A 26,564-nucleotide genomic window follows, 5' to 3' on the forward strand; every position below is an offset into this window, starting at 1 on the left:
TCTCGGTTTTTATTAGGATGTTAATGTTTCATTTAGTGACTACTAGTTTTTGAGGGCTAATTTTAATTTCTAGGAAGTTTTTTTTAATGTGTGCTTGTGCACATGTGTGTACGAGCATGTGTGTCTGGTGCTAGGGATACCACTGAGCTGTACCCTGCCTAGCTATGGGAAATTATTAAAAAAAAAAAATTAAGCCAGGGGATGGACACAGGTTAAGAGCAGTTGCTGTTCTTGCAGAGAACCTGGGTTCAGTTCCCAGCATGCACATGGTAGCTCACAACTATCCCTAACTCCAGTTCCAGTGGATCTGCCACCTTCTGACACCAGGCACACATATGGTATACATGCATAATGTAGGCATAGAGTACATAAAACAATCTAAAATTAAAAAGAAATGTATGCCTTAACAAAGAAAAATGTGAGGAAGTAAGTAAAGATGTACTGGCCAGAAATCCCTTAGCACGGTCATTTTAATTATTACATTTAATTATTTTAATGATTAGAAAGGAATCACTAATGCTTACCTGGCAGGGGAGACTGATTAAGAAGGGTTTTTCCAGGTCAAGGTTCACGCATTGCTCTTAGTGTGCATTAACCCTTGTGTTTTCCCCAAAGGCAAATTAGTTTATATAACCTGCAGTAGTGGGAGACTGCATCCACTCTTTCCCTGCAATAATAAAAAACCAGAGAGTGGGCTGGAGAGATGGCTCAGAGGTTAAGAGCACTGACTGTTCTTCCAGAGGTTCTGAGTTCAATTCCCAGCAACCACATGGTGGCTCACAACCATCTGTAATGAGATCTGGCTCCCTCTTCTGGCCTGAAGGGATACATGCAGGCAGAACACTGTATACATAATAAATAAAATAAATCTTTAAAAAAAAAACCAGAGAGTGAAATTACCATCTTCACTTCTCATCATGCTAGCTTAGAAGAGGGAGAGCGGGTGATGATTGATCGGCATTGCACATGGTATGACTGAATTTAAATCATATTCCGGTTTCCATTTACTAGGGATAGCAGACACTGGAACTTTCTGACTTAATAACTGTTCTTTACAGCTCAAGTGTGCTTACTGCCAAATGGTATTTTCAGACAGCTAATATGACATAATCTCTAATTTAGTAAACTATAAAAATGCTGACGGGGGTAGGGGTTATGCACACAAATATGTATAGCTAAGCTTGGCTCTCACCTATAATCCCAGCACTGGGAGGTGGAGGCAAGAGGATCAGGGGTTCAAGTCATCTTTTGGCTACAGATCCGATAGTAAGTCTGGGCTCAGACAAGCTCAAACTTCACATACAAACTTCACCACCACCAAACAAAAGCAAAACAACTAACTATGTGTGTGACTACATACACAAAGGAAGAGTAGACAGACTGTTCTATCCTTCCCTCTGACTACAGTAAAGAAGAGATTCAGACACACCTGGTGATGAGCAGCAGCAAAGGAGCAATTTCCTCAGGAGAGGAAAGCACTTTCCCACACTGCTGGTGGAAAACAGCTGCCACCAAGTTTATCTTGGTGTCCCCACCAAAAACACCCGGGGTGTCATGGATGACTGTCTTTCGTGTACTTAGCAATTAGGCTAATTACTCTTACTGCCTGCGGACTAGGTAATGATTACATAAGTGTTCTTGATCTTTATAACCATCATCTCATCACTATACCCCAATTCACAGAAAAGGAAGATGATGTGGATACGGTATTGAACACAGATTGGTCACGGGGAGGATTCTCACCTTTCCTGGTCTAACTTTTCATTTGTCCCTTAGCAAATATAACTGCACTTGAACTGTTCCAACTGTTCTAAACACATAAATTTTTAAACGCTCCCAAGTCTTATGCTTGAAAATAGCATAAGTGGAAAATTCTTACCTGACCTCATGTGATATGGAAGTCAAAATTCATGTGTAGTAAAAATAGTTTAAAATCAGGCTGGAGGATGGCTCAGTGGGTAAGAGCTCTTGTTTTGAAGGCAAAAGGATCTGCGTTCAAATTTCTGAGACCCACCTAAAAAGCTAAGTATGGCTGCAAGGAGACAGGAGGATCTTTAGGGGCTTGATGGCCTCTAAGCTAGCTCCAGGTTCTGAGAAACCCTATCTCAATGGAAGAGGTCAAAAGACACCTCTACCTTCCAGGCACATGCAAACCTCATCTCTCTCTCTCTCTCTCTCTCTCTCTCTCTCTCTCTCTCTCTCTCTCTCTCTCTCTCTCTCTCTCTCTCTCTCTCTCACACATGCAAACCTCATCTCTCTGTCTCTCTGTCTCTCTCACACACACTGAACAGAACATATGCTAACTTGCTTTTTCAACTATCTGGAATATAAACTCAATTATTCTATTACCATTTCTGTGGCACATTTTTTTCTTTTATTTGGCTCATGCACAGCAGGCAAACACTCTTAACCACTGAGCCACATCCCCAGCCCTCTTAAACATAGTTTGTTAGTGGAATTTTCTTTTTCTAGATTGCTTCAGTTGATTTAGGATCTCATACTATAGCCCAGGCTGGTCTTGAACTCACGGCAATCCTCTTGCCTCAGCCTCTGTAGTGCTGGGATTACAGGTTTGAGCCATGCTTGACTTCAATGTTTTGTGATGTTTTTTGTTTTGGGTTTTTTTTTTTTTTTGGTTTGTCGCCAAAGGGTTTCTCTGTGTAGTCCTGGCTGCCCCGGAACTCACTCTAGACCAAGCTGTTCTCACAGAGATCTGCCTGCCTCTGCCTCCTGAGTGCCAGCACTGCCTGGCTTGTTTTGTATTTTTGAGACAGGCTCTCATGTAGCCCAAGCTGGTATGGAGGGTGTAGCCAAGGACTACCTTTGTAAGTGTTACAGCTCAGATGAAAGGTATCCTGGCAGTTGGGACCCAAGGAATACCTCACACAAGAGATTTATTAGGAGTAAAAAACCCAGGAAGGTGGCTGCTTTCTGCTGGGGGGGAGGGGGGAGAGGGCGAAGCAGCAGAGAATTGGGCAGAACACAGAGTTTATATAGGGTTTCTTGCTGGGGGACAACTACAACCACACCCACATACCCACACCCACTTTCCAGGGTGGCCTGGAAATGGAGGGATTATGTGGCCTAATCTTGGGGCAGGCTCAGGGACGATGGGATTTTTTTTTTCTTGTAGGGCAGGGCCTGGCCACTCTCCTTCCTTGAGGGGCTAGGAACCTTGATTAGGGAAGGGGAGGCAGGGCCTGGCTGCTTCTGTGCCTTAAGGGGTCCCAGCCACCAGAGTAGTCTAGGAACCTGGTGGCTGGAGGTCTCCAGGGGCAGTGCTTATGTTTGGCAGGGAAACCACTCCTGCCACCCTAGTTGGCTTGAACAATCTTGAGTTCCAGGTTTTCCTGCTTTCCTCTCCCAAGATTGGCATGTGCCACCACACTGGGCCTGACTTCAAGCTTTTGAATGTTCTCAAGGAATTAAAACCTCAGAAATATAACGTGTGTGTGTGTGTGTGTGTGTGTGTGTGTGTGTGTGTGTGTGTGTGTGTGTGTGTGTGTAGATTGTTCAGTGGTTAAAAGATCTAGCTGCTCTTCCAAAACACTTGTGTTCAATTCCTGGCACCTACATGGAGACTCAAGAACACCTGTAACTCCAGTTCCAGAGGATCCAATCCCTCTTCTGGCCTCCATGGGCACCAGGCATGGAAGTGGTGCACCAATACACGTGATATACATGCAGTCAAAAACTTTAAGTGCTTAAAAAAAATAAAATATACCAAAGTTTCAAAAAAACGAGATTGCTCAGAAAGCATTAAAACTTAAAACAACAACAAAAACTCAAAGCAACAACAAAACCCCACAAAAAATCACCTAAGGTTGACCGTATTGGGTTTTAGTGAACCACTAGAGAGTTCTGGGCACAGGCTCCAGTATAAAAGACCAGTGCTTCAGACCAACAGACTCAGGTCCTCAGCAGACTGGAAGTTTTAATTTTTTTTCCAAATTGCTGGGCTTTTCTGTGGATTTTTGTTTTGTTTTGTTTTTTTGAGACAGGGTTTCTCTGTGTAGTTTTGGTGCCTGTCCTGGATCTCGCTCTATAGACCAGGCTGGCCTCGAACTCACTGAGATCTGCCTGGCTCTGCCTCCTGAGTACTGGGATTAAAGGCGTGTACCACCACCGCTGCCCGGCCCTGTGGATGTTTAAAAGCCTTTTGTCCACCTTCGGTTATTAAAATTATGGTTGAGTGGCCAGGTCTGGTGACACATGCTTGTAATTCCAGTACCCAGGGACAGAGGGAAGATATGGACTTGGAGGCCAGACTAGGCAACAAAGTGAAACCCTACTTCAAAACACAAAATGCTCACACGTCTTGGTGATAGACTAGCATGTGAAGTCCTGGATTTGCTCATCAGCGTTGGAAAACAACAAACTAACTTCAAACATACATACACACAGGCAAAACTCATTCACATGAATAAATCTAAAATTACATATAAATAAAATTTTGAAATGCATCATACCATTACTTCTATGTTATAAAACATATTGGGATAGCAATATATGGGGAAAAACTGAGTCATAGTGGTATTGGAGACTTGCTTTCCTGCTGTAGGAATACTTTTTAAACCAGAAAGCAGAGGGGCCCTGGTACTAGACCTGAGTTGGGGTGCTAGACTTACCACCCAATGCCTCACTTCAGGCACAGGTTTCCAGCCTGGGGTATGTCTTTCAGTACTCAAAAGCAAAGAGGGCAGCATGGCGGCGAGGTGGGGGGGACCAACTTGCCAAAAGATCAGTGAGTGTTAGCTGCTACTGCCCCAGTAAAGCGGGCGGCACTGAAAAGAACAAAACAAGAAATCCTTCTTATCAGCAGGTATAGAAGCCACGTCCGTAATCCTCTTAATGTTGATTTAGGAGACTGAGGAAGGAGGGCTGCCAAGAGTTCGAGGCTACACCAGGCTATACAGCACGCAAACCGAAAACGAGTCTTTGCATGAAGTTCTGGGTATGCATTCCACTAGCACGCGGGATCTCAAGAAGGAAGGGACAAGTGCCAGATCTGCAGATATTGTGTCCCTTCTTGAAGGCAAAAGGTTGTTCCCAACGCAACTGGGCCGCCCAACGTCGACAGTTCGAAACCCTCGAAGCACGCGGGCCGCAGCTTCCCAGAAGTGATGTCACCACGCGCAGGCGCCGCTGGACAGACGCCGGAAACTACATCCCAGCTGGCAACCGCGCGCACAGCACCAAGGGAACGTTCATTGACCCCGCCCTCAGAGAGACCTACCTCCCTTGAGAGGCTTTGTTGAGGCGTTGCGTCACTTCCGCCAAGCTGCCAGGACACACCCCCCCGCCCCGCCCCCGACGCGGCCGTAACCTAGGGCAACGGCCCGGCTCATGCCCGCCGGCCGGGGACGAGCCGCTCCGGGCCTTCCTTCCCTCGCGGCCCCGTCGGAGCGTCTGAGTGGACGTGGTTACGTCCTCTCCCAAGAAAAAGTGTCCAGGACACTTCGCGGGTGGCAGAACCGAGGAAGGAAGCAACCCTCAAGGCGGGTAAGCGAGACGAAAAGGAGGTACGGCTCAGGGCGGGCCTGCATTGGGCGGGGCGTGGAAGCCGCGCGGGCCTCGGGGGAGGAGCCGTTTGATGGGCGTGGCCCTTGAGGGCGTGGCCGAGACTTCAAGGGAGGAGCTTGGTGCAGCCCTCAGTGACCTCCTGAAAGAAGGCGCAAACCAGCAGCTTGTAGCACGGTAGGAGCCGCGGGGAGGAAGGGGAGGAGCCTGATGAAGTGGAAGGAGTGTAATGGGACCACTAGATGAAGGGAGGGACCTGATGAGAAGGTCTGGGCGCCAGGATTCAGGCTTGTATTTTCTGTCTGCCTTGAACCTTGGGAGCCCTCGGAAGGCCATCCTTTCAGGACTAGGCACCTAGTGAATTCAGAAACAAAAAGTCGAAAAAGGGCAAAGTGAGACCCTGCCAAAAAACAAAAATCGAGACCCTAGGCAAAAAAGAAAAAGGGCAAGAGTTGTAAGTGGTTGGAATAGAAGTGGCCTCATCTCAAGGTTGTACATGTCCTACTTGAATTCGGAAGAACTCAAGGATTGCTTCATCATGGCAGCTGTACCCCATAGGCATATAAGTATGCCGCAGCTAATTAACATAGGAAGATACATTTATTTTATTTAGTTTTGTCCATTTGAGACAGTATTGCTATGTAGCCAAGGTTAGCTTGGAACTTGGTATACTCCTGCCTCAGAGACCTTTTGAGTGGTTGAGGCATATACTACCACACCTCTACTCTGACTGAATCCTGATAGCTAATACACCAGTCCCTTAAAGCCATAGCTTTTAGTAAGATGAGATGCAGAGCAATGAGAAGCTGTGGCAAGGTGGTAAGGAAGTTCGAGGTAGCCTGCCCTGACATCAGCAGCATGCTTTTGCCTTCAGTACCCTGGGCTTTTGTCTCTTGCCAGTCAGCCTGCTTTCCATGCTCGCTGATAGATTAGGAATGTGTCACTTAGAGGTAGGAATCTTAGGTTAGTCGGTCATATTCTGGCAGCGCTGACATACGCAAACGTGTACACTACCACTTTATTTTTGTGGCAGACATAATTAATCAACCACACAACTTTTTCTTGCTGTGGGCAGGTGTCAAGCTCTTCAACACATTTAGGTAGCCTCTGCTTGTGTGGAGTTGATAATTGGAATAGGAATTAACTATTAACTTTTTTTTTTTTTTTAAGATAGAGTCTTATGTACTTCAGGCTAACCTTGAATTTGTTAGGTAGTCAAGAATGACCTTAAACTTGTAATCCTCCTGCCCACATCTTTCTCATGCTTGTTTGCTGTGGGTGGAACCCAGTGCTTTGTATGTGCTGTTTAATCGCTCCATTTACAAAACTGTATCTATATCCTCCTGTTTTTTCAATTCTTTTTTTGTTTTGTTTTGTTTTTTTGAGACAGGGTTTCTCTGTAGCTTTGGAGCCTGTCCTGGACTAGCTCTGTAGACCAGGCTGGCCTCGAACTCATAGAGATTCACTTGTCTCTGCCTCCCAAGTGCTGGGATTACAGGTGTGCGCCACCACCGCCCGGCATAAATTTTTTTTAAAGATTATTTATTTATTTATTATGTATACAGTGTTCTGCCTGCATATATGCCTGCAGGCCAGAAGAGGGCACCAGATATCATTATAGATGGTTGTGAGCCACCATGTGGTTGCTGGGAATTGAACTCAGGACCTCTGGAAGACCAGTCAGTACTCTTAACCTCTGAGTCATCTCTCCAGCCCTGTTTTTTCAATTCTTTACACTTTTTTTTAATATGTATGGTGTTTTGTCCCATGTATGTCTGGACACCAAGTTGGTGCTTGGTGCCTTCAGGGGCTAGAACTAGAGTTAAAAATGGATGTGAGCTGCCATGTGGATACTGGGATTCAAACCCAGGTTCTCTGGAAAAGCACTTTTTCTATTTTTCTATCTAGCCCTGGCTATCCTGGACTTCACTATATAGACCAGGCTGGCCTCAAATTTGCAGAAATCCACCTGCCTCTGCCTCCCTTATGCTGGGATTAAAAGTGTGTACCACCATACCTGGCAAATTAAAGGTATTTTCAGGCAAAAGGACAAACTATAGGACATCAGAGTCCCTTTCTGAATTATCTAAGCTGATCAACTGATAGTTCAAAATCAAAATATTTCAGAGATCTGCTGTGTTTGGAGGTCTGTTGTAGGGGCACAGCATCTCTGTGCCCTGCACACTTGGCCCATGTATGTATAGCCTCCTCAAGGTAGAACAGAAACCCCCAACCTCCTCCATACAGTGAGCATTTGGCATCTGACCTGGGTTCTGTCATTGAATAACTTTGCATTGTACACAATGAGAGTGACTAACAAGAATCTGCTGCAGAGGGGTGGAAGAAGATTCTTTGTGCTGTAAGAGCTGGAGGTGGCAGTGTTACAATCCAGTCCCAAGTGTCTTACCTCTCAGAGTAAGGTCATGTACTAAGTGATATTAAGTAATGTGGCTGGGCATGGTTCCCAGCTTCCCAGTTTCAAAGTCTGGCTTTGGAACTCACTTCTTCCCTGAAGATTTCTGCAGGTTACATAGTGACTTTTAATAATTTTCATTGCTGTAAGGTCTCTCCCTGGGTCCTGAGGCTCACCAATTGGATCACCAAACCCCAGGGATCCACCTATCTTTTGCCTGACTGGCATCAGAAATACAAATGCATACCTAGCATTTTGGCTCCTGGCTGGAGATTAAATTCAGGTCTCATGCTTATGAGGCAAGCACTTTATTGACTTGAGCTATGTATCCAGCCCTGATTAGGGTTGTTTACCTATTAATACACTGTAGATGTATGTATATTGGCCTACCCCTGTAATCCTAGCACTTCAGAGACACAAGCCAGAGGATCATGAATTTGAGGCTAATAAGTACCAGGACATCCTGAGGTCTATAGCAAAACTTTCTTTAAAAAAAAAAAAAAAAAAAAAAAAAAAGGGTAGAGCCAGGTGGATCTCTGTGAGTTCGAGGCCAGCCTGGTCTACAGAGTGAGATCCAGGAAAGGCGCAAAGCTACACAGAGAACCCTGTCTCGAAAAAAAACAAAAAAAAAATCAAGATAGCTTAATGGTCAAGAGCACTGACTGCTCTTAAAAATGACTCAGGTTCAAGTCCCAGCACCTACATGGCAGCTCACAACTGTCTGTAATTCCAGTTCCAGGGCATCTGACACCCTCACATAGAAATACATGCAGGCAGAACACCAATGTTCATAAAATAAGCATAAATTAAAATACCCAAAACACAAAACTCCACACTGGTGAGGGTTGTGCTGTTTACATGAGATGGCCCCAGCCAATATAAATGTGAACTTCTTGGGATTTTTTGTTGTTGTTGTTGTGTTTTTGTTTTGTTTTGTTTTGTTTTTTATTTGTTTGTTTTTCAAGACAGGGTTTCTTGTGTGGCTTTGGAGCCTGTCCTAGAACTCGCTTTGTAGATGGAACTCACTTTGTAGACCAGGCTGGCCTTGAACTCACAGAGATCTGCCTGCCTCTGCCTCCCAAGTGTGCCACCACTGCCCATCCACCCCCCCATACTTTTTGTTTGAGGCTTTAGATTCCATGATTAACCTCCCAGCTCTGTGAGAAGATATGTCAGTCATATGCACCTCCTAGTTTATAAAGTGTTCCCCATGTTCCTTGTGTGTCTTTGTGTGTATGTGTTCAGATGTGCTTGAGTGCGTGCAGGTGTGCAGAGAGCCAGAGGTTGACTTTGGGCATCTTCCTCAATCTCTCTCTACCTTATTTTTTTTTTATATCTGTATAATTTTAAGATTCATTTTAGTTTCATGTATACAAGTGTTTTGCTTCAATGTATGTGCATCATGGGCATGTCAGGTGCCAATGGAAGCCAGAAGGGGTGTCGTATCCACTGAAAGTGGAGTTAGTTACCAGTTCTTGTGAGCTGCCGTGTGAGTTCAGTGCCAGAAACCAAACCTGGGTCCTTTGCAAGAGTAGCAAATGCTCTTAACTGCTGAGCCATCTCTCCAGCCCTTACCCACTTTATTTTTTTTGACACATCTTCTCTCACTGAACTCAAGAGTTCTCTGGTTTTGACTGGCTTGGCTAGCCAGCAAGCCCCAAGGGTCCTCCTGTCTCTGCCCTTCCAACACTGGGATTAAAGGCACGTATCATACAGCACATGGCTTTTTATGTGGATACTGGGGTGCTCTGTTTCTTAAGCTTGTGTGCCAAGTACTGTATGACTGAGGCATCTTTTAAGCCTACCCTGGGAGAAATACTTGGGCTTGCTAGCCAGGCAGTCTAATCAGAAAATAGTAAGCTCTAAGTTCAGTGAGAGTGTCCCAAGGGAACAAGGCAGGTGAGTAATAGAGCAGGCCACCTGATGTGCACACTCCTGTACACACATTCACTGATCACGTGAGTAGACATACACACATGAAATTTAGTTTTGAAGCCCTGGGCTTGCTGGCCAATGCCTGTAATCACAGCACTCAGGAGTTAGAGGCAGGAGGATCAGGGATTCATGAATTCACTATGAGAGTTCAGGGCTAGTCTGTGGTACATGAAACCCTGTGTGAAAATTGAGTTAAGAGCTGGGCAGTGGTGGCACACACCTTCAATGGCAGCACTCAGGAGGCAGAGGCAGGCAGATCTCTGTGAGTTTAAGGCCAGCCTGGTCTACAAAGCAAGTTCCAGGACAGTCAGGACACAGAGAAAACCTGTTTTCGGAAACAAAAAAATGAATTAAAAAATGGAAAATATGGGCTGGAAAGATGGCTAAGGGGGTTAAGAGCACTGGCTATTCTTGCAGAGGACCCAGGTTCAATACCCAGCACCCACATGATGGCTAACAATGGCCTATAATTCCAGTCCAGGGGATTTAATACTCTCCTCTCCTCTCCTAGCACACAAGGCAAGCATGTGGTACACATATGTGCTGATCTAACACCCATACACATAAAAATAAATAAATTTAAAAATGAAAATATATCAGTACAAACTTCTGCATTCTAACAGAAGAGTAAATCTGCATGTAATTTGTGAGAAACCGCAAGCTAGGCACTGAGGTACTAGAGAAGCAGAGGCAGGAGATTTGCTTCAAGTTTAAGGCCAACTCTGTCTCAAAGACACATTAGAGGTCCCTGGAGAGGTCCCTCAGTGGTTAAGAGCACTTGTTTTTGCAGAGAACTAGGTTTGATTCCCAGCACCTACATGGTGGCTCACAGTTGTCCATACTCCAGTTCAAGGGGATCCAATGCTCTCTTGTGGCCTCTGCAGCAGCAGGCACACACTGAATGTACATATGTACATGTAGGGGAAACACCAATATACATAAAATAAATCTAATACAATTTTGTTCTTATTTTATGAATATGAGTGTTTACCTGTGTGTGTGTGTGTGTGTGTGTGTGTGTGTGTGTGTGTGTGTGTGTGTGTACGTGTGTACCACATGTGTCCAGTGCTGCAGAGGCCAGAAGAGGAAATAAGATTCCCTGGAATTTGAGTTACAGACAATTGTGAGCTGCCATGTGGGTGTTGGGAACATAACATGGGTCCTCTCCAAGCGAAGCAAAACAACCTTTCCAGCTCCAAAATAAATAAATCAATAAATATTAAAAAGAAAGCTAAAAATAAACAAAAGAATGAACCACACTGGGTGGCGGTGGTGCACACCTTTAATCCCAGCACTTGGGAGGCAGAGGCAGGCAGATCTCTATGAGTTCTAGGCCACCCTGAACTACCGAGTGAGTTCCAGGAAAGGCTCCAAAGCTGCACAGAGAAACCCTGTCTCAAAAAACCAAAACAAAAAACAAAGTACTACAATGTATTTTTTTTTTTTTTTGCAGATTAGAAATCACAATCTATTCTTTTAGAGATTTTATTTTTATTTTTGGTGATGGTGATGGGGAAGACTGAAACAGGCCTTGAACTCCTCCTGCCTCAGCCTCCCAAGTGCTGGGATTACAGATGTATACCATCATGCTTTAGTTGATGCTTGCTTTTTGTTTTTTTGTCTTGTTTTTTTGCTTATTTGTTTGTTTTGGATTTTCAAGACAGGGTTTCACTGTATAGCTCTCACTGTCCTGGATCTTGCTCTGTAGATCAGGTTGGCCTTAAACTCACAGAGGTCCACCTGCCTCAGCCTCTCCAGTGCTGGGATTAAAGGTGTGTGCCACCACCACCCGCCTATCCTTGCTTTGTGTTAAACTGTTAATATGTATTAAATGGCAGAATGGGTAGCAAAAGTTGAAGGTGTATTTATAGCAGGAAAACTTAAAATCCAGACCATGAACTGGTTTGTTTTTAACTTTGAGGCTGGGAAGAAAGAGCACCAACTGTTCTGACAGAGGACCAAGTTTGGTCCTATCAACCCATATCCGGTACCTCGTAACTTCCTGTAACTCCAGTTCCTGGGGCTTCTCTGTCTCTGGCCTCCATGGGTACTGTACTCACATGCAAATTATCCCCTCCACTCATGTCCACATAATTAAAATAATGAAAGTGTGTTTATTAATGTGTGGGGGTGTTTACATTGGCATGTATGTGCCACTCAGATGTGCCCAGGCTGTGTGTGGAAGTCAGAAGACAGCTCTCTGGAGTTGATCTTCTCCCTCCTCCATCTGGTTTTTATCTTCTCTGCTCTGTGTTCCGGGCTAGCTGGCTAATAAGCTTCTAGGAGGTTCTGTTGTCAATGCCTCCCCTTTCACTGGGGGTGTAGGAGGAGTTATAGATACCTATCACTGCCTCAGGTTTTTTGTTTTGTTTGTTTTAAATTAGATCCTCTGGCTTCTGGGGATTGAACTCCGGTCATCAGTCTTGTACTGCAAGGGCTTTTACCTACCATCTGCCATGTCATCTCAGTGGCCCTGATTTTTTTTTTTTTAATTAGGACAAAGGCAGCCACATTCTCTTGCTAGTGGAACCTCAAGAATCTCAGTGTTCTCTCTCACCTGTCGGTGGTGGCGCACGCCTTTAATCTCAGCACTTGGAGGCAGAGGCAGGCGGATCCAGGACAACCAGAGCTACACAGAGAAACCCTGTCTTGAAAAACTTAAAAAAAAAAAAAAAAAAAAAAAAAAAAGAAAAAGAAAGGAAGGAAGGAAGGAAGAAGCTCAGTGTTCCCAAGTGTCTATAATGTCTATAATGAATTGCTTTGCACTGATCTAACTAAATTTTGACTAGTTTTCCTGACGTCAAAGGAGTCAGTGCAGATCATGAGTGAAGTACATATAAAAACATTGTTTATAATGGATGTATAAATTGCTTTCCTGTATTTTCTTTGCTACGGTATGATGGAATGCAACTGGACCATCTTCTTAAACCACCATGGGTTCCAGTTTCTGCCGCAGCATGGGGCTCACCCTAAACTGCATCTTTCATTCTTTGCTGGTCCTCACCATCAATCTGTATAGACACATTAAGATTCTTCTCAGGGCTGGAAAGATGGCTCAGTGGTTAAGAGCATTGGCTGCTCTTCCAAAAGTTCTGAGTTCAATTCCCAGCAACCATGTGGTGGTTCACAACCATCTGTAATGAGATCTGATGCCCTCTTCTGGAGTGCAGGCATACATGCAGATAGAACACTGTGTACATAATAAATAAATAAATCTTAAAAAAAAATTCTTCTCATGACCCATGAGTCATATTCTAAGAGCTGGAATGGCTACTCTGTAAGAGAGAACATGGGGGCTTTGATAGGCTTGTGTTTTTGTCCAGATGGGGCATTTTGTGATTCGGATGCAGATATTTTCAGGTTCCACAGGCTTAGCCTATGCACCCGCTTCCCACTGCAAAGCCTCGCTCTGCTTGCAGGCCTAGAAGATGTTTCTGGTGTGTAGAAACCAGTGTTGCTTCAGTGTTGGGAAGAGCTTTCCAAAAGCAGCAGTTTTCTAATTTGATGGGTCTTTAGAATGACCCAGGGTTTAAAAAATACCACAGCTCAGGCCATCAAGATGACTCTGCAGGTAAAGGCTCTTGTCTCCAAGCCTGATGACCTTAGTTCAGTCCCCAGAACCTATATAAAGGTGGAACATACATATTCACCCCCAAACAGTACATACATATATGCATTAGCACCGAGCTAGAAATGATGGCCCACATCCAAATTCCCAGCTACTTGGTGGCTAAGACAGGAAGCTCGAGGTCAGTCTGGCAACACAGAGAGACCTTGTTGCAAAAAAAGAAAAAAAAAATCCATGCATCTTTCTGTAAGTCCCTCAGTCCTTCCCAGCACTTAACACTGTGTCCAGACTCTGGCAGAGGGGTGAGAATCAATTTTCTTTTTTTTTCCCCTTTTCTTTTCTCTCTCTTTCTTTCTTCTTATCCCCCCCCCCCCCCCACACACACACACAGGGTTTCTCTTTTCTCTTTGTAACAGCCCTGGCTGTCCAGGAATTAGCTCTGTAGACCAGGCTGTCGAACCCACAGAGATCCACCTGCCTCCTGAGTGCTGGGATTAAAGGCGAGAGCCACCACTATCCAGCCCAGAATCAGTTTTCCTAAGTGTAGACCTCAGGGCAGAGTTAATCAGGTTCTGTGGCAGTCCGGTTTCACCTTATGGTGGGTTACTAAGATGCTTTCCCACAGTGGGGGATGAGGGTTCTGATTTCTCCATAGCTCTGCCAACACTCACTGCTTGGTTTTGTTTTAGGGAAGCAGAGTGGGGGCAGGTAGAAGTGTAGGAAGGAGAGTGAAGCATGTGATTGACCAGCTTCCTTGGAAGCTTGTGGACCCCCAGCCAACTCTGAGGGAGTTCCCACTGTTCTCTTGATGGCAGCACAGTGCCATCTGTAGACCTGCGTCCCTTGTGAGCGCTGTAGTAGTAACCAGAGACAGAGCCAATGCCAGTGTCTTCCGGTTGCCTTTTCTTCATTCCTTTGGTCTTTATTAAATTCATCAATCTCGGGTTGGCCGATGACTCAGCGGTAAATGCACTCAACTCACAATCCTGATGATCTGTCCTCTGACTTCCATTAGAGTGCCCTGGCATGTCCCTCCACCACCCCCATCACACACACACAAAATTTAAAAAAAAATAGTTTTTTAATTAAAATTAGCCATCTCTTTTCTGTCAGCAGTTGGAAATGGGTAATTTTGAAATGTTTATTCAGTCTTCTTGCATACATTAAAATATTCCGCTGGGCGGTGGTGGCGCATGCCTTTAATCCCAGCACTCGGGAGGCAGAGCCAGGAGGATCTCTGTGAGTTCAAGGCCAGCCTGGGCTACCAAGTGAGTCCTAGGAAAGGCGCAAAACTACACAGAGAAACCCTGTCTCGAAAAACCAAAAAAAAAAATTCCACTTGAGATACTGACTTGATTTAAAAAAACTAATATTAAAACCAAGTTTAATTGGACTTTGCAGGAAGAAGATGTTTAAAACTATAAGGAATCACCCCAGTAATGGATCTCTGTCCGGAAAGTGAGACTGTTGGAGAAAATAATGAACGTAAGAAAATTGAAGACGCAGAAGAAACCGCACTGACCTTAGGTTGTCCAGATGAGAGAAGTGAGAGGAATCATGTTTGCTGTCTTCTCGGGGTCAGCGACCTCACGTTGGAAGAGGATGAACGGGCCAGCGAATTTGCCATCAACACCGGGTGGGAAGAAGCCGTGAGTGTCTCCTTGGGTCTTCTTCACTTGGGTCTTCACTACAAATCTTTTTCCAAAGTAGTTTATGTTACCAGAAATGTTGGAATGAGTGTGGGAGCCTTGGGACAGAAGTGAAATAGAGTGACAGGAGTGTGTGCTCCTGGGCACACATGGCACAGCTTTGCACAGACAGCTGAGCATTTAGTTATTCTTTCAGCATCTCAGTAGCCACCTGAGGCCTCCCTCTGTGAATGAGGATGCTGAGGCACCCAGTAGGTGAAATGCGGTACACAGAGATCACTCGACCAATAACTGGGCAGAGAGGGCTGGAATATTTCCAGCCCTGTGCTCAGTGCCTGGGAGACCCATAGGCTGTCTCCTCCTGTCTCTCTAGAGGCCTATGGTTTCTCAGAGCCAGGAGTGGAAGCCGACATTTAAAACTGTAAGGCAAGTGCCTTGGTAGCGCAATTTCATTAGGAATGTGGGGCCTTATGACTTAGTTGGTTGAACTGTGGGCCAGCAGGATGGCTCAGCAGGTAGAGGCACCTGTAATACAAGCCTGGAGACCTGAGTTTGATCCCTGGAACCCACAGAAATGTGGAAGGAGAGAACTAACTCCACAGAATTGTCTTTGACCTTCACACTCACACTATGGCATGCTTATCCACACACTGGTCATACATGCCTGTGTGAATTCACACACATACACATACACCCTCACTGCCTAAATAAAAACTTTAAATAATAAGGAAACTTGGTCAAATCCAAGATTAAATGCAGAGTTTCCAGGTTATACAACAAAAAATACAGGTTGTCCTATTTGAGTTTCAAATGAGTGACCCCTAACTACTCAGTGTTACATTTATCACAGCTACAGTCCTTTATTTTTAGATGGCAGCCACAGCCAGAGGCTTCAGGGGTAGGTGGGCATAGCTGTAGCTTGGGCACTCAGGAATCCTGGGTTCCCAGGACTGCCTCTGTTCCTTGCTGCCCCTCCAGCCTTTCTGAGCAACCTTCCTTGTGTTTGGGAAACTGACTGACAGTACAAGAACTCCTTGGACGAGAATGGCAGCTTGAGTCCGTAGTGCTGAACTGAATTGCCTCTGAAGGGAGCTGTGGTCAGTACTCAGGTGGCTTTCAGGGTGCCACTGTCAGTGTGTCAGTAAACAACTACTCCTGCTGGTACTTGAGGTTAGCATATATGGCTGTAATACCATTGCTTGTGTGAGGGTAAAATAGCAAAGGCTGGGGCATGAGTGTTGTAAGTTTATGGCCAGCTAGTCTACATGATAAGGACTGTGTGTGTGTGTGTGTGTGTGTGTGTGTATTTATGATAAGTCAATTTTAGGAAAAAAAATGTGGTTCAAATAAGACGGCCAGAACAGGAATGTGGCCAAAATGGAGGCAGCAGGGCCCTAGCACAGCGAGCTCGAGGGTAACACGCTACTTTCTTGCAGGTCCACGGCTGGGGAAGGACCTCACCAACTGCCTGCATCTGGTCAAGAAAGAAAGTGAAAAAGGGGAAGGTGGGAGAAGGCACCAGTGGCGGGCAGCAACTGCTTGTTCTGTATGAGCCTTTCTCAAGGGAGTCTGGAGGCTCATTCCCTCTCAGAGGTCGGGAAACCGGAGGCCGGTGCTGTGGCTGAGGTCAGCCCCGAGAAGAGCTGCCACAGCCCCTCCCAGGGCCCCAGCACTGCTTCCAGAGAGCCTAACAAACTCTGCTTTCCCACATACTTGCATGGAGAAAAAAAAAGCCTGCAAATCAAGGAATTTATCTGGTGCATGGAAGATTGGGGCATTCCCGAGACAGTTAGCAGCAAGACCTGCAGAAACCCCTGCGGAAGCACTGACCAGGGCCTCTCCATCTCCGACTCCCTCAATTCCAAGGCCCTCATGGTTCTGCCCCCACTGAAAAACTCTCCCCCCAGCAGCTTGGATGTGCTGAGTAAGAAGGGCAGAAATATTTTCTGGCAGCCGGAAGAAAAGGCGCTAAGGACGGAAAAGGAGGAGTGTGTGGCTTGTACAGATGGACTGAAGACAGTTGATGGGAAAAGTGAAAAGAGACACTTTGAGCTGGCCAGCCACATGAAGGTCACCGACATGCTGCCTTTCTCTCCCCCCTGGGGCCCAGACACACCTGCTGGGGGCAGAGTCTCAAAGGTGCTGCCTGCACTGGTCCCTCCTGCCCCAGAAGAGCTCTATGTACCCATCCAACCCCACCAACATCCACTATCTTGCCACCTTGCAGGTGTTGCAAAAACAGGGAGTGCAAAACTGCAGAGCCAGGCTCAAAGCCAAGGAACCCAAACCTGCCAGGAGCACCCACAAGCACCTTCTCCCAGAGGCCAAGCAGGAAAACAGGCCTCGAGCGCTAGAGAAGAAAATGTTCCCCAAGCCTCTCTTGCCGTCCCTCACAGTGAGCAGACTTGTCATCCCGTCTCTGCTCACAGAGTTCTCTGATTTGTCACAATATAATTTCCTGGGAAGAAGTGCTGCCTGGAGCTCGTTTGTCTCCCCGCTTCCTCTCGCTGCTCCCGCTCCTCTTCATGTCCACCCTTCGGTCGGTCTTCCTCTCTCCTCCCTCTCTCCTCTCCACGCCTCACCCATTCAGTTTTGGTTTTTTTTTAATCGCAGAATCAGGGGAAATTGAGCAGATTTGAATGGGTTTGGCTTCATTCTCAAAAACACCCTGTTGGGCTAGGTGACATACACCTATAATCCTAGCATTTGGAAGACCGAGGCAGGAGGATGCCAGAGTTCAAGGCCAGCCTGGGCCGTGCAATGAGACACTTTTTTTTTTTTTTTTTTAAACTAACCAATCAAAAATAAAAGAACCCACTGTATTCATGTTACTTGATTCTGCTGCTAAGCCATTTACAAAATTAGGTTGGGCCAGCCTGTGTTGGCCTTCTCCTTGTCTGGTGGCTCCCATGGTGGGAGGTGGAGGGTCAGAAAGGTGCTCTGTGCTGCCTCTACTCTAGTAGCCCAGGAACCACCTGACAGGGCTTCTGCCCACAACAGTGCCTTGAGCTTAGAGAGGCGCTGGCTTGTCTTGGCTTGTCTTGTCTTCTGAAGCAGGCAGCTCCTGCTGCCTATTTAAGATCTAAACTACTTGATGAATGGAAAATCCCAGCTGTATCCAAGTGGACACACCAGTGTCCAAGGTGCCGTATCTTTGTATTATGTTCAGGGACATATATTGTCCAGTGCCTCAGCTGCCCAGGAAGTCCCATCCTCATACTGCAGCCTCAGGCTAATCTCTGTGCCTGGAAGACTTAGTCACAGATTAATAAAATCCAGCCTGGGAAGTAGGTTAGGAATAACTCGTTGTTTGGGGAGAAAAGCTCACTGATCATTGTGAGCTGGCCTGACCTGCCTTCTCCAGGCAGGTCTTAACTTAACTTGCCTCTCCTATGTGGAAACCCTCGGTTTTTGGACAGTTAGGGAATGAGCTGTTACTTTCTCCCTTCTGTCTTCTCTCTGCTCTCATTTATTTTCACCGGTGCATAGCTCCCTAAGTTGTATATTAAATGTAAATGAATCATATTTTAATGCCAAGTGGTACAGCTATGTGGACAGATGCTCTGACCATTTTGTGATAGCGGTAATCATTAAACTGCTTTGTAATCACGTAGTTTGAATTGCTTAGAAGAGGCTGGACTTGAGCTCTTAGATTTTTCCATCTCCTCAATGATGACAGAATAGGACTCTAGACATCTGCTCTACAGAATTGGTCTCTAACATCTTGTCTCTTAGCTTAGGTTTTGTTCTATTTTGTTTTCATGGTTTCTGGTGTTTTGGTTTCATCTAACTCACACTGGCCTTGAGGTAGCTTTGAACTGATCTTTCTGCCATAGCCTTCCAAGTGCTTAGACTACAGGTATGTGCTACAACGCCTAGCCTTTTTGAAAAACAAAAACCATAACGCTAGCCAGGAATGGTAGTATAAGCCTGCAGTCCCAACACTCAGAAAGCCAAAACAGAGCCAAAGAAGCTAGGAAGGAAAGGCAAGGCCACAGCACAGGGTCGGGAAGATAATGATTGCGTTAATTGGTGGATACTTGGTAGTCTAGAAGGAATTGTTAGAGATTCTCCTCTCCCCTCTTCCTTCTCCAAATAAAGAAGTCACCTGATCTGTCCCAAAGAGAAATTGGGTATCTCAGTTGCTGGGCATTGTGGCATATGACCCAGGCCCCTGGGCCTGCCCGCCTGAGCCAGGGGTATCACCCCAGCCCGCTTTTTAAAGCAGCAGAAGCATGAGTAAGCTCTAAAGTAAAACAGGCAAAAAGCATGTACTGGGAAAGCACCACCAGTAATGAGTGGCCAGGCCTTCCCTGCTTGGCCAGGCCTTACCTGCGAGTGTTTAAGACAGTTTGAAAAGACTGAGTCACAATGTAAAAATGTTTTAAAAGTTAATTAGAATTATTTTATGTATAGGAATGCTTTACCTACATGTATGTCTGCATACCATGTGTGTGTTTGGTGTCCACACAAGTCAGAAAAGGGTTCGGATGCCCTGGAACCTGAGTTAGAGGGTTGTGAGCCGTTGTGTGGGTGCTGGAAATCAAACTCGGGTCCTCTGTAAGAGCAGCCAGTGCTCTTTACTACTAGACCATTTCTCCAGCTCACACAATGTAAGTTTTTAAGTTGGCATACAAAGTCATGGGTTTCATTATGACATTCGTGCATGGGGTAATTTTTGTTTTTATTTTTGTTTTTTGAGACAGCATTTCTCTGTGTAGCTCTGGCTGTTCTGGAACTCACTCTGTAGACCAGGCTGGCTTTGAACTTACAGAGATCCTCCTGCCTCTGCCTCCCTGAGTGTTGGGATTAAAGGATTACACCTGGTGGAGTAATTTTTGAAAAAAAGTTTTTTGGGGTGGGGACTGGTAAGATGGCTCAGCAGGTAAAGGCACTTGCCACTAAGCCTGATGACTTGAGTTCAATCCCCGGGCCCCACATGAATGATAGACAAGTGCAGGAGTGTTTCCATGTACATATACAATAATTAAATGTTTTTGAAAATTAGAAAGTGTTTTGTTCAGATAAGAGTTAAGTTCTGAGGGACAAGTTAGAATAAGTTGTGCATGAAATACTACTATACAACCCATTACTGGGCCTTGGAGCTGGCTCAGCAAGTAAAGGAACGTGCACAAACCCGATGACCTGAGTTGAACCTCTGGATCCCATGGTAGGAGAGAGTAGACTCCTGAAAGTTGTCCTCTGACCTCAACATGCTCCCCACAATTACTTTGTATGCTAGTGTTAAAATGTTTTTAAGTGTCTAGAGAGATGCCTCAGTGGGTAAAAGAGCTTGCTGTGCAAGTGTGAGCATCTGAGTTCAAATCTTGACACCCACATTAAGGCCGCACTCAGTGTGTGTATCTATAACGCCAGTGCTCTTACAAGGAGGAGGGAGCAGAGACGGGAAAGTCTCTGGAAGTTGGTCCAGCCAGATTGTCTTACACTGGAAAGGCATCTGCAGACCCCATCTCACTAGAAGTGAGGACCAACACCCAAGGTGGTCCTCTGACCTTCACACGCATGGACCCACATTCATACACATACACAAAAAAGCTTGAAAAGTCTACAAACCTTGGTGGAAACACACAACAGCGCTCTTCCGCTAAGCTACACCCCCAGCACCTCAGAGTAACCTAGAATTAGGAGGAAGACCAATCTGAACAAAGAGCCCACTTTTCCTTAGGTTTGTGGGGAACACAGGAGAGGTAGTCACTGTTAGCTTGTGCTTAACATGTACAAGGCCCTGGCTTTAATCCAAGAGCCCCAGCAACCCCATGGAAATTGTAGTATCCTTTACAAATGTATTGTATTTGTGTTTGCACATGTGTGTATACATGGATATGCCATGACGTGTATTTGGAGGTCAGGGGACCACTTACCGGAGTCAGTTCTCTCTCCACCAGGCTGGTCCTGGGAATCGAACTCAGGTCATCAGGCTTGGCGGCAAGCTCCTTTACCCACTGAACCATCCTGCCAGCCCCTCTTCCCTTGTTCCTTTGAAGTGAGATCTCATAGTGTAGTCCAGGCTGGCCTTGATGGCTGATCCTCTCAGTATTGCTGGGAATACCAGATAATTTAACAAAATATGCAGAAGATGCCTCTGTGGACACATGAAGCACTTTTTGCATTAGGCACTTCCCTGCCCAGGTAGCTGTTCAAGTGCCTGATACAGTTCCCTACAATCATTTTTTTAATTAATTATTTTCATATAATATATTTTGATCATTTTTCCCTGGCCATATCATCAGCATACTTCATAAATGGAATTACAGGTGGCTGCCTGCCATTCTACTCCACAGAAATGCTTTACTCTAGTAATCATTAGAGTGTTTTTAGTGGTTTTTGTTTTTCCTCATACTGAAGTTTTCATAGAAATTTCTGTCCACATTTATAACTATTTCTTGGCATTTACTTCTAGAACTGCTGGGTAAAGGCATGGGGGGGTGTTTGAATGCTCTTGGTTCACTTCATGAAGTCCATTGTTTTGGTAGTTTGTTTATTGAGACAGGGTTTCTCTGTGTAGCCCTGGCTGTCCTGGAATTCACTCTGGAAACCAGGCTGGCCTCAAACTAAGAGATCCTCCTGCCTCTGCCTCCCATGTGCTGGGATTGAAGGAGTGCGTCACCATGCCCGACATAATTTCTTTTCAAGAATGCTGTGTCAGCTCTAGTGTGCTCCAAGGGGGTTGAGTATGTGTGTCTTACGACACTTCTGGAAGTGGATACGTTTTGGGAAGAAATTTTTTTCATATAATATATTTTGATCATGTTTCTTCCCTTCCCCCAACTCATCCCAGATCCCTCTACCTCCCTGCACCCAACTTTATGTTCTTCCTCTCACTTTCAGAAACAAACACCACAAAAATGAAAATTAAACAAGAAAAAGACTAGTAAGACAAAAAAAATGCCAAAACAAAAAAGTCCACAAAAATAAAACGTGAAGTGTGTTTTGTGTTGGCCAACTGCTCCTAGGCATGGAGCCTGCCCTAGAGTGCGGTTGACATCCCTAGTGACACTCCTTTGGAGAAAACATTTTCCTTTTGTCAGTGAGTACCGACTGCAAATAGCTTCTTGGCTCAGGGTGCCCACTTCCCCTCTCAGCGCTGACACCCTCTGGCTTGACCCTGTGCAGGCCATGTGCATGCTTCCACAGGCTCTGAACTCACGTGCGCACCAATCAGCCCTGCTGTGTCTAGAAGACACTGTTTCTTCAGAGTCATCCATCACCTCCAGTTCTTACAATCTTTCTGCTTACTCTTCCGAATAGATCCCAGAGCCTTGAGGGAAGGGCTGTGAGGACATTTAGGACAGAGTGCTCCCAAGTCTCTCAACTGTCTGCGCATTGTTGAGTTGTGAGTCAGTTAATTCCCATCTACTACAGGAAAAAGAAGTTTCTCGGATGATGACTAAACAAGGCACTGATCTCTGGGAGTAGCACTAGTACTAGGAGTCATTTTATTGCTATGTTCCTTCAGCAGAATAGTAGGGTATGTTTTCTCCTAGGTTCATGATCTAGCTAGTCTCAGGTTCTTGGCCACTTGAACAGTGGCCTCTCTCTAGACCAGTTTAGCTTGTTTCTCTGTGGATGGAGTCAGTCCATCTACCAGTCTTGTGATAAGTTGAGGGAGAGGCCAAAAGTGAACAGAATGCACACTCCCATTGGGATTCCCAGCCACTAACATTGAGGGGAACCCATGTGTCATGTGTTGAGCATGTTAGGATGGAGGTGCTGTGCCTCTTCCTACTTAGAGGTGATGGCCTTGCTTAGGTCTAGTCTCTAGTCTTCTGCAGACCAAGCACAGACAGCCCTGGTGTCCATGTGTCATTCTTCATCCCTTCGTTTTTGATATGAACATTTCCTTTAAAACTGCCACATGGAATTCTGGCAGGAATGGGTTTCCCGCGTGGTTTGGGATCACTTGAAAGGTAGGGGCTAAATATACATTATAAGCATGCATCACCATGCCCAGTTTTACATGGTCCTGGGGATTGAACCCAGACCCTTGTGCATGTTAAGGTAAGCATTCTATCAACTGAGCTCAGTCTCCAACTTGTAAATATTAAATGAACATCTTGGAATTATGAGAACCTTTCAAAAACAGTCCTGGATAAGAGAACGCTTATAGCTCTTCCTGAATGGGTTATGTTATGGTTACATTTTGTTATGTTGTAGCTACTGTTGCTATGATGAAACACCATGACCAAAGCAACTTAGGAAGGAAAGGGTATATGTGGCTTACACTTCATGTCATTAAAGGAAGTCCTTCACTGGAGGAAGTCAGGACAGGAACTCAGCAGGAACCTGGAGGCAGGAGCTGATGCAGAGTCCATGGAGCAGTGCTGCTTACTGGCTTGCTCCTCATGGCTTGCTCAGCCTGCCTTCTTATAGAACCCAGGACCACCAGTACAGGAATGGCACCACTCGACAATGGGCCGGGCCCTCCCCCATCGATCAGTAATTAAGAAAATGTCCTACAGGTCTGCCTGCAGCCCGATCTTATGGTGGCGTTTTCTCACGAGGCTTGCTGCTCTCTGATGGCTCTAGCTTGTGTCAAGCTGACGTCGAACTAGTCAGCACAGTTATTAGAAGCAACTTTCCTCAGAGAGGAGCAGACAGGTCTGGGATTGCTTCTTTCCAGAGACCTGAGCAAGCACACCATAAGGGCGGGGGCACTGGCTGGAGAGATGCTTGGCAGTTAAGAGCACCTGCTGCTCCTGCAGAGGACCCAGGTTCAGTTCTCAGCACCCATGCTGGGTGGCTCACAACCTCGTGTAACTCCAGCTTCAGGGGATCGGATACCCTCTTCTGGGCTCTGAAGGAACCTACATTCATACACATTTTCATACACAGACACATATAAACATACTTTTTTGAAAATTCAAAAGGACCAGAACACAATGAGGATATGTTTCCCTTTCACAGACAGACAGGCTGGATGCTCGCTCCCTTCCCTCTGAACTGGGCCCAGGCTTCTGCTTATTGTGTAAGTATGGCTGTCAGAAATGCTGCGGAGATGGTAAGTCCTAGTCACCCCTAACCAACTGTGTTCTCTCTCTCTCTCTCTCTCTCTCTCTCTCTCTCTCTCTCTCTCTCTCTCTCTCTCTCTCTCTCTCCTTCTCCGTCTCCTTCTCCTTTCAAGACAGGGTTTCTCTGTGTAGCCCTGACTGTCCTAGAACTCATTCTGTATATCAGTCTAGCTTCAAACTCATGGATCTGCCTGTCTCTGCCTCCTGAGGGTTGAGATTAAAGGCATGGGCCACCACTGCCAAGCTGTGTTTTTCCTTGTGAGTACCGGGAATGAAACCTGAGTGTCCTGGAAGCCACAGCAAGTGTCCTTTCTGCTGCGTCCTCTCTCAGCCCTTCACTTTTATTTTTCAGCATACTAGAAAGTCCAGGATCCAGGGCAAATCTAAGACGATGTGGTGGTACATGCCTTTAACCAACCCAGCACTCCAGGGTTGGAGACAGACTGATCTCTGTGAATTGGAGTCCAGCCTGATCTACATGGCAAGTTCCAGGCCAGCCAGGGTTACATGGTGAATGGAACAAGAAACTTGGGGCATAAAGAACTGTCCACAACTGGGTCTTCATTGAGTTTAGGCAGCTGTGCTAAAATGACAAAATTAGGGGCCAAGAATGTATCTTAGAGGGTAGAATGCTTCACTAGCATGCACAGAGCCCTGAGTTCCATTCCTAGCACCACATAAACTTAGCATGGTGGTACATAGCTGTGATCCCAGCCACTGTGGAGTGAAGGTAGGGGACTCAGGAGTTCAAGGTAATCCTCAGCTATGTAGCAACTTTGGGGCTAGCCTGGAATAAGAGACCCTGTCTCAAAAACAAAAAATGACAAGAAAAAAACTCAACAACAACAAGAAAATTTAGAACAAAACACCCCCCCAAACAAAACAAAACAGGATGAGTCTTCCAAATGAGCCGAAGGTAGTCTACACATTTGTCTAAACCTAGCCATATTTTATTCTGATTTAGTCTTTCTGTTGTCAAGAGTGATACCATTCATCTCTATGCAATGCCTCTGCTGTCTGAGATAAGAGAGAATTCCTTTTTTTCTGTCCCTTCCCCTGCCTCACCTGACCTCAGTTTAGCCTCAACCACCCCCCCCCCCCCGCCCAGCTGCAACAAGTGACCCCAGATTATGTGGGAACCCCATTGGGTCCTGCCAGAATTCCATGTGGCAGTTTTAAAGGAAATGTTTATATCAAAAATGAAGGGATGGCCGGGCGGTGGTGGCGCACACCTTTAATCCCAGCACTCGGGAGGCAGAGGCAGGTGGATCTCTGTGAGTTTGAGGCCAGCCTGGGCTACAGAGTGAGATCCAGGAAAGGTGCAAAGCTACACAGAGAAACCCTGTCTCGAAAAAAAAAACAAAAGAAAGAAAGAAAGAAAGAAAGAAAGAAAGAAAGAAAGAAAGAAAGAAAGAAAAAAAGAAAAAAAGAAGGGATGAAGAATGACACATGGACACCTGGGCTGTCTGTGCTTGGTCTGCAGAGGACTAGAGACTAGACCTAAGCAAGGCCATCACCTCTAAGTAGGAAGAGGCACAGCACCTCCATCCTAACATGCTCAACACATGACACATGGGTTCCCCTCAATGTTAGTGGCTGGGAATCCCAATGGGAGTGTGCATTCTGTTCACTTTTGGCCTCTCCCTCAACTTATCACAAGACTGGTAGATGGACTGACTCCATCCACAGAGAAACAAGCTAAACTGGTCTAGAGAGAGGCCACTGTTCAAGTGGCCAAGAACCTGAGACTAGCTAGATCATGAACCTAGGAGAAAACATACCCTACTATTCTGCTGAAGGAACATAGCAATAAAATGACTCCTAGTACTAGTGCTACTCCCAGAGATCAGTGCCTTGTTTAGTCATCATCCGAGAAACTTCTTTTTCCTGTAGTAGATGGGAATCTCGGTGTCTACAAAACCACAAAAATACACCTTGTTATAAAAAGGTGCAAAGGAAAAAAAAGGGGGATCGAAACCAGTGTAGTTTGCTAACAGTACCAGACTCTCAAATATAGCGAGACAAAAATAATTTCTGTGAACTGAAATAAAGCAGTATAAACAATTCCTAAAGCAGTTTGCCAAGGTTGGCGTGATTCCTCAAACATGTAATATGGAAATTTCAATTTTAGAGAAAAGTTGCTGAGAATTAGAATTTATTAGTTATGTTTGTGTTTTGTCTGCGTGTATGTATGTATACCACATGCACGGAGATTAGAAGAGGTCATCAGAGCCCCCAGAATTGGATTCATGGGTGGTTGTGAGCTGCCATGTGGGTGCTGAAACTGAACCCACGTCCTCAGCAAGTGCCCTAGAACATCTCTCGAGCCCAGCTGAGGAGAATTTGAATAGTTACATATCTGTCCATGGCAAGTCAATTCAGAGGCACTGACTCCTGCCATGCTTTGCTTGAAGCATGAGCTCTACATTTTCTGAAGTTGCCCAGCACAG

General features: G+C 45.6%; 1 protein-coding gene across 1 annotated transcript; it reads left to right on the plus strand.

The window, feature by feature from the left end:
• Positions 1–2,640: 2,640 nt before the first annotated feature.
• CUNH16orf46 (chromosome unknown C16orf46 homolog) lies at positions 2,641–25,226 on the plus strand. Its single transcript, XM_052727787.1, is given in 6 exon segments — positions 2,641–5,502; positions 14,838–15,085; positions 16,522–16,611; positions 16,613–17,179; positions 17,181–17,624; positions 24,011–25,226. Coding segments are annotated over 5 exon segments (1,416 nt in total). The 5' UTR covers positions 2,641–5,502; positions 14,838–14,875; the 3' UTR covers positions 24,116–25,226.
• The last annotated feature ends 1,338 nt before the right edge of the window (positions 25,227–26,564 follow it).

The sequence above is a fragment of the Peromyscus californicus genome, unplaced genomic scaffold (genome assembly GCF_007827085.1).
Source record: "Peromyscus californicus insignis strain IS unplaced genomic scaffold, ASM782708v3 Scaffold_8__1_contigs__length_139910024, whole genome shotgun sequence".
Lineage (NCBI taxonomy): Eukaryota > Metazoa > Chordata > Mammalia > Rodentia > Cricetidae > Peromyscus > Peromyscus californicus.